The 9,031-nt window shown below is 45.5% G+C and overlaps 1 protein-coding gene across 6 annotated transcripts in view; it reads right to left on the reverse strand.

The window, feature by feature from the left end:
- The window catches only part of LOC106601133 (SRC kinase signaling inhibitor 1), a 44,384-nt gene extending 42,935 nt beyond the window's left edge, over window positions 1-1,449 (reverse strand). For all 6 annotated transcript variants that reach the window (XM_045715029.1, XM_045715032.1, XM_045715031.1 and 3 more), the window contains exons 1-2: window positions 1,389-1,449; window positions 363-706 (exon numbers count right to left, since the gene is read on the reverse strand). In XM_045715029.1, the coding sequence (XP_045570985.1) occupies window positions 363-706; window positions 1,389-1,434 (390 nt within the window). In that variant the 5' untranslated portion in view covers window positions 1,435-1,449. The remainder of the gene's footprint in view (window positions 1-362; window positions 707-1,388) is intronic.
- Between the last annotated feature and the right edge of the window lie 7,582 nt (window positions 1,450-9,031).

Below are 9,031 nucleotides of genomic sequence, written 5' to 3' on the forward strand. Positions count from 1 at the left end.
CTCTCTCTCTCTCTCTCTCTCTCAATAGACCATCTGTCTGAGAATACTGATCATCTTTCACACAGAGCCACTCCAGTTATCACCCACAGACCTACAGACCCAGAGACCAATCTGAAACTACTGCACTGTAACCAGCTCCACCCCAGCCATACAGTGGAAAATAAAGTTGGTTGTGTGTGTGTGTGTGTGTGTGTGTGTGTGTGTGTGTGTGTGTGTGTGTGTGTGTGTGTGTGTGTGTGTGTGTGTGTGTGTGTGTGTGTGTGTGTGTGTGTGTGTGTGTGTGTGTGTGTGTGTGTGTGTGTGTGTGTGTGTGTGTATGACAATACACTATATTCATGTAAGAACCCGTAGGTAGTGTTTACCTGTTCGCGCGCGGCTCGCTCTCTGTCAGGCTGCCTCATGCTGCCGTGGGAGGGTGAGGGCGAGGGGGGATTGTGGTGCTGATGCCCGGGGTGCTGCAGCTGGGTCGGGTACTTGTTCTTCAGGTGGTCCATGAAGGCGTCCCTCTTGCGCTCCATGTCCACCTTGTGCAGGTTGGTAAGGGCCTCCAGGCTCTGGGCTGCGATGACCGTGTGGCGGTGCTCCGAGGTGTGCACCAGACCCACGTTGGAGAAACGCCGCGTCCCGTTCCCCAGCGTCCGGTACTCCCGCGGGTACTCCAGGTCATCCGTCGAGATCATGTGACCGCCACCACGCTCTGAGGGATCTGAGATGGACAGAAGGAGTGATAGAGGGAGGGTGTGTGGGGGTAGCAGGTCAGGTGGAAAGTGGATCGCCACACACAGGACAGGCAGGCAGATACAGATGTGGAGATGAATGCACACAAACATCCAGACACACAGATAGAGGCAGTCAGACACACAGACAGATGAACACAGAGGAGAGGAAAGCGATAAAGGAGAGAGAGACAGAGAGAAGGAACGGGAGAGAGAGAGAGAGAGAGTGGGATGGGATGTTAGACTCATTGCCACCAAGACGGAACAAAACTGAACAGAACAGAACAGAACGGAAGAGAGAAAAGCGTCTCCCTGCAGGATTATTGATCTCAACTTTAGAGGGGAGGGGGGGGAGGAATGCTCCTGCAATAAGATCAAAGAAAAGAATGTAGCAGAATTTTCTCTGTAGGATATTCCATAGCCCATTGCTTTCTGAAGACACAGAGAGAGAAAAATTACCTCTACAAAAATTGGGGTGGCAGCTGCAACAAAATCAGAAACTCCCCCCGCCACTCCCCTCCAAGTCACTTCCTAACTATATAAGCCCCTCCTCAGAGGTTATTGGTCTGAGGACAGTCGGACAGCGGGGGGGGGACACAAAATGGGTGACAGTGGAGATCAATGAGCTTAAAGCATGAGAACAACAGGGGTGCCATTCGCCCACTCAGTTACCTTGTTTTGGATAACCGGCCCCAGCGTTGGCTAAAAGAAGAAACATGCCCAAGGTTAATCTGTGTGTTCACGGACCATACACAAACACACACACACCTATGAAACAGTCCCACTCTCCATGTACCACCTGTGTAATGAATTATGAATGAAATATGTACAGTTGAAGTCAGAAGTTTATATACACTTAGGTTGGAGTCATTAAAACTTGTTTTTCAACCACTCCACAAATGTCTTGTTAACAAACTATAGTTTTGCCAAGTCGATTAGGACATCTACTTTGTGCATGACACAAGTCATTTTTCCAACAATTGTTTACAGACAGATTATTTCACTTATAATTCACTGTATCACAATTCCAGTTGGTCAGAAGTTTACATACACAAAGTTGACTGTGCCTTTAAATAGCTTGGAAAATTCCAGAAATTGATGTCATGGCTTTAGAAGCTTCTGATAGGCTAATTTACATCATTTGAGTCAATTGGAGGTGTACCTGTGGATGTATTTCAAGGCCTACCTTCAAACTCAGTGCCTCTTTGCTTGACATCACGGAAAAATCTAAAGAAATTAGCCAAGACCGCAGAAAAAAAATGGTAGACCTCCACAAGTCTGGTTCATCCTATTGGAGCAATATCCAAACGCCTGAAAGTACCACGTTAATTTGTACAAACAATAGTCTGCAAGTATAAACACCATGGGATCATTCAGCCGTCATATCATTCAGGAAGAAGGCGTGTTCTGTCTCCGAGAGATGAACGTACTTTGGTGCGTAAAGCGCAAATCAATCCCAGAACAACAGCAAAGGACCTTGTGAAGATGCTGGAGGGAACAGGTACAAAAGTATCTATATCCACAGTAAAACGAGTCCTATATCGACATAAGCTGAAAGGCCGCTCAGCAAGGAAGAAGCCACTGCTCCACAACCGCCATAAAAAAAAAACAAGACTACGGTTTGCAACTGCACATGGGGACAAAGATTGTACTTTTTGGAGAAATGTCCTCTGGTCTGATGAAACAAAAATAGAACTTTTTAGCCATAATGACCATCATATGTTTGGAGGAAAAAGGGGGAGGCTTGCAAGCCGAAGAACACCATCCCAACCATGAAGCACGGGGGTGGCAGCATCATGTTGTGGGGGTGCGTTGCTGCACTTCACAAAATAGATGGCATCATGAGGTAGGAAAACGATGTGGATATATTGAAGCAACATCTCAAGACATCAGTCAGGAAGTTAAAGCTTGGTCACAAATGGGTCTTCCAAATGGACAATGACCCCAAGCATACTTCCAAAGTTGTGGCAAAATGGCTTAAGGACAACAAAGTCAAGGTATTGGAGTGGCCATCACAGAGCCCTGACCTCAATCCTATAGAAAATGTGTGGACAGAACTGAAAAAGCATGTGCGAGCAAGGAGGCCTACAAACCTGACTCAGTTACACCAGCTCTGTCAGGATGAATGGGCCAAAATTCACCCAACTTATTGTGGGAAGCTTGTGGAAGGCTACCTGAAACATTTGACCCAAGTTAAACAATTTAACGGCAGTGCTACCAAATACTAATTGAGTGTATGTAAACTTCTGACCCACTGGGAATGTGATGAAAGAGATAAAAGCTGAAATTAACATTCTCTCTACTATTACTCTGACATTTCCCATTCTTAAAATAAAGTGGTGATCCTAACTGACCTAAGACAGGGATTTTTTACTCGGATTAAATGTCAGGGATTGTGAAAAACTGAGTTTAAATGTATTTGGCTAAGGTGTATGTAAACTTCCGACTTCAACATGTGTATGTATTTATAAAGGTTGTTATAAATCCTGAAGGTTTGATATTAACGTTTATATTCCACTAGTAACAGGCTAATAGATGGTATAATACATCATCCATCATTACCAGATGGTTCAGATACCCAAAACACTTTTAAATACAACAGTTATCAGGATCTAATTAGAATCATTCAATTCAAAGCAGGCACAAAAATAATGAATTCTAAAGCAGGTAGGGAAAAAAACATTGATTAAACTAAAGGCACAGAAGAAAATAAAACTGTGAAAAGTAGTCAGGCTTAATTGGGCTGAATGAAGTGGAGCATCAGCACATTAAAGCCTCACCAGGGTCATTTTGATGGAGCTGAGCTGAGGGAGGGATGAAGGGAGCAGAGCGGCGTGGGGCTCCTCAAGGTAGAGGCATCAAATGAACTGGTAATTAACACACAGAGCTTGGGGGGAGAGAGAGAGAGGGGGAGAGAGGGAGAGAGGGAGGAAGGGCCGCCAAAGCTGTATACGACAGGTAGGGACACACAGTCTATCATGGATAGACAACCACTTGGAGAGAATAGACAAGAGAGGGGGGGGGAGAAAGGGAAGGAGACCAGGCCATATGGGCTGTTCAGGTGTTAATAGGACTAGTTGATCCCATGTCAACAAGTAGACAAACATCTCCTCTCCTGTAATCAACCTTTTCACAACCATAACCACACCCGTCTCTCTTCACCCGATCATTTCAAAGTGCTGGGTACCACGGTACCACAGCACACTGATTCTAATGATCTCTTTAAATACTCGTACCCTTCCATAGCAGTGTGTTAGGGAGCACTGATAGACTGGGGCTGGGCAGGGTTGAGGCTAAATGGACTGACTACTTGGGTAACAGCATTAGTATTGAGCACTCTGGCAGAGATAGTTACTACAGTACATGCTGCTGGATGTGTCCTTTTGGCCCCCCCAGATCTGTGGTGAACACTTCATTAGATGGAGGCTTATTGTGCCCTGGCCCTGACTAAGGAGCCCCATATGCATTATAATGGCTGGTCATGCGGGTCCCCCTAGAGAAGCATAATGATGTGCCTGAGCATTAGCCACAGTCAGCCACATTAACAGGCTGATTAGCCAGGGCCCTGAACAACCAAATGAGATGAATATACAGTAGTACATCAATATAATCACCATCACTCAGTCACTGAATCGTTCACTCACTCATCACACATCCACTGGAGTTTAGGAATCTATTATTTTGGGAGAGATACAACACGTGTGTAACTGTTATAGTTTTTCTAATGGTCAAGGATGAAAAGGCTTGGTTTATAATCCAGTTGAAGGTCTGCAAGACATTCAAAACAAACCGTACTAGAGATCTACTTACTAGTCATTCAGTGACATGGCTATCTACTACAGATCTACTAACTAGTCATTCAGTGACATGGCTATCTACTACAGATCTACTAACTAGTCATTCAGTGACATGGCTATCTACTACAGATCTACTAACTAGTCATTCAGTGACATGGCTATCTACTACAGATCTACTAACTAGTCATTCAGTGACATGGCTATCTACTACAGATCTACTAACTAGTCATTCAGTGACATGGCTATCTACTACAGATCTACTAACTAGTCATTCAGTGACATGGCTATCTACTACAGATCTACTAACTAGTCATTCAGTGACATGCCTATCTACTACAGATCTACTAACTAGTCATTCAGTTACATGGCTATCTACTACAGATCTACTAACTAGTCATTCAGTTACATGGCTATCTACTAGAGATCTACTAACTAGTCATTCAGTTACATGGCTATCTACTAGAGATCTACTAACTAGTCATTCAGTTACATGGCTATCTACTAGAGATCTACTAACTAGTCATTCCGTTACATGGCTATCTACTAGAGATCTACTAACTAGTCATTCAGTTACATGGCTATCTACTAGAGATCTTCTAACTAGTCATTCAGTGACAAGGCTATCTACTAGAGATCTACTAACTAGTCATTCAGTGACATGGCTATCTACTAGAGATCTACTAACTAGTTCAGTGGGAAGGAGGAGGATGATAATAGAAACAGAAAGACAGGTTATTTGTCTTTATTTGTCACAGCCAATATATTTCCACATAAGCTTGCAAACAATGACCATGACAAGCAAAACAGTCGGCGCAAAACCCACGCAGGGGCAGCACCATTTAAAGCTCCATAAAAGAGCCATCATGGAGAGGACAGCTGCAGAACAATACTTCATCTTGAGCGTGGCTTGTCAGACATAATGTATTGAGTGAGTCTACTGCAAAGTCACATAATGCCAAGTAAAGTAACGCTCCTGGAGAGAGAGCGATGGTGGATTGGTCGCATAGATACCATGGGAACTGACCTCTGAACTGAGCCAATGAGGCGCCTGCTTCTCCTCAGAAGAGAGAGGGTACGTTCAAGAGCATTCAACTGGCAAAGCAAACAAAGATTCAGCTGCGGTAGGCAAGTAGAGATGCCTGAGGCTCAGAGATATAACGCTGAACCCTCCCTTCACTCCCAAAAAGAAAGGAATGTAAGATCACACAGAGCAATACTCAAACATCATTTTTTATGTATTGGATGAACTATCTTTTCTGACAGGCAGCAGGGCTTTTTTCTGGAGCTGTATGCAGTAATACGGAATCTGGCAGAGCCTCAGTGTTGCTCAGAGAGCCCTGGGATGTGTTACTCATACAGAGGCATCTATCCAACCCCTGCACCACCACTTCTTACACCACAGCTGCCTGCCCCAGTGGCACACACCTTAAGGGGGCATCTCTCCCCAGCCTTCCCTCTGAACTGCCAGGCACCACTGCACCAGGGATGGAGCATCCGGGGAGCTCATAATGAGCATATGGTTTGGCCACTGAGGAGAGAGAGAGAGTGATGAAGAGAACGGGAGGGGGGGGGGATTTCAAATGGATGTCGAGGAGGAAGGAAGCCTGTATTTGAGGATATTAAACAAGCGGAGACAGGGAGGGGGGGGAGGAGGAGGGAACCTGGCTAGTCTCACATCAACAGAAGGCATCATATTCTCCAGAGCTGGGCTGGCCTTGCCTGCTAACCTGTCTGTCTGTCTGTATACAGATGGAAGGGGGGGGGGCAGTTGGGGAAGGGGAGATGGGGAGATGGGGAAGGGGAGATGGAGAGGGGGGAGATGGAGAGGGGAAAATTAGGAGTGGGAGATGGAGAGGAGAAGATGGAGAGGGAGATGGAGAGGGGGATAGGGGAGATGGAGAGGAGGAGATGGAGAGGAGAAGATGAGGAGGGGGAGATGGAGAGGGGGAGATGGAGGGGGGTGGAGCGGAGAAGATGGAGAGGAGGAGATGGAGAGGGATAGATGGAGAGGGGGAGATGAAGAGTGGGAGATTGGGAGGGGGAGATGGAGGGGGGTGGAGAGGAGAAGATGGAGAGGAGGAGATGGAGAGGGATAGATGGAGAGGGGGAGATGAAGAATGGGAGATGAAGAGTGGGAGATGGAGGGGGGTGGAGAGGAGAAGATGGAGAGGAGGAGATGGAGAGGGGGAGATGAAGAGTGGGAGATGAAGAGTGGGAGATTGGGAGTGGGAGATGGTAGGGCTGTGACGGTCATGGAATTTTGGATGACGGTAATTGGCCAGCCAAATGACCGCGGCTACCCTAATAACTGTTCAAATAGGACACACACTTTCTTCTCACCTCCCCTCCTGACTGCATGTGCTGTCTTTCCATGCTGCTGCTGCATTGTGGGGGCATTGCCTAGGCAACCGAAGACTTGTTTGTTTATTTCAGCAAGGAGCAACAAAGTTTCATCACGTTGTTAAAGGTAGACTCAGCTAAATGACGTTGACACCAGCAGCATCGCCGATATGAATGCACGGCATCTCACCTCAGTCAGCTGTTCATTTCACATACAAAAAAAACGGTTGATTTTTTTTTTAGGTCTGCAACCATAACCGCCGGTTACATGGTTATACTGTAATTGTGCCAGCCCTAGGAGACGGGAGGGGGAGATGGAGAGGCGGTAGTGGAGCATGGGTAAAATAACTCGGGGGAAAGCCAGATTACAACCTGTGTGCTGTGATAATTGCATTGTTTGCTCTATAACCTGTTAGTTCATATGCCTTGCCACTGTCATATATAGGCCTAAGGCCGAGACAATAAGTGGCAGAATAAATTCAACCTTGTTTCATCACAAACCGGACAGCAACATCTGTCCGGTGGAGTCCACAAAGCACATTGCATGTAATAAACTGTTACATGACAAACAGCATGGTCAATGAAGTTAACAATTCCAACGTTTTCGTACTACTAAACAACTATTGATTTATAACACTGGAGAGTTTCCTCAAGTCGCAAAGAAAACAGGAGCTGCCTCCACTATTCCAGCACCATTTCAACTTCAACATTTCAACATCATCTAACCGCATCTGCTTAGTTAAATACAGTGACAACTAAAAGATACCAAAACCAATTTAGTCCAGTCAAAGTAAGCTGAATAGGATGTGGCTGTTCATGATACTGTGTGTGTGTGTGTGTGTGTGTGTGTGTGTGTGTGTGTGTGTGTGTGTGTGTGTGTGTGTGTGTGTGTGTGTGTGTGTGTGTGTGTGTGTGTGTGTGTGTGTGTCTGCGTGTGTGTGTGTGTCTGCGTGAGTGTGTGTGCATATGTATAAAAAACATGTTGACTCACCCTACTTGTAGAGAAACACCAATGCCATCCTCCTCTCTTTCATGTTGACTAAACGGTCTATGACTGTCATGGAGTACACGCTTTCAGTTTTTGTCATCCTAGGCTACCTGGCTAAAATGCTTGCTCACTAGCCTAACTTCCTTTCATGGGCAACATTAGCTAGTTAACATTAGCCTACTACATCTAGCTACATATTGAACTTCCATCCTCTCAGGCCAGAGGCACATGTATGAATCGCTGTTATAATCATTTTCCATTATGGAGAATTAAGTAAAACCTCGTCCATATCCCTATCTCCACCCATAGCTACTTTTGGAAAGGGCCAATTTTAGTTAGCTAGCTAGCCACCAGAGGACAACAAAACAGCAAGATGCAACAATTCAAGTTTTTTTCTGTCAATGACGTTTTGCTTTTGATGTGATTGGCAAAGTTCACTGTTCTATCTGTGTGATTTGTGTGAAGCCAAATCCAAACGGGCTTCTCTTGACACTTTTTTTGGTGCACCAGGACCATTCACAGTTGAGCTCACTCAGTTTACCTCAACGCTGATTGGCTACTATTGTAAAAAAAAATATTCAGGGAGACCAAATGCGCGCTGGCTTCCCTTGCATTCAATGCTACGGGCAGCAACAATGTCATACTCTTTTTGACCAGATAACATCAGATAGATGGGCTACACATACATAGACAGAGGGGCGCTGTTTCGCTCGCTCGGATGCTTCCTCCAGTGAGATACATTCAGCCTCTTGTGAATTGAAGGAAAATTATGACACACAGAAAGACGAAATATACCTTATTTTATGTATTTATTTGTTAGTACATTTTTTGGGGGGGAAGCCTGGCTTCCCTTGGAATTCATGAATACATGCCACTGAGGAGATGAGGAAATGGAGAGATGAAGAGCAGGAGATCAGGAGGGGGAAGCTAGACCCAGTCTGATCCCAGTCTGACCTCAGCGGGTCCCAGTGGACAGGCTAATTTACTGTGGGTCTGTCACTGCTCCACCAGGAGTTTCAACATCACCATGGCAACACAGGACAAGTAACAACCACTGAACCAGAGAGGAGAAAAAAGATGACAGGCACAATCCCTGTTCAGTGAAAAGTAAAGGAAAACAGCACACTGCAAATCTGGCACATCCGTTTGACTGCAGGCTACAGGAAATTATCCAATCAGGCCCACAGCCG

The sequence above is a fragment of the Salmo salar genome, chromosome ssa03 (assembly GCF_905237065.1).
Source record: "Salmo salar chromosome ssa03, Ssal_v3.1, whole genome shotgun sequence".
NCBI lineage: Eukaryota > Metazoa > Chordata > Actinopteri > Salmoniformes > Salmonidae > Salmo > Salmo salar.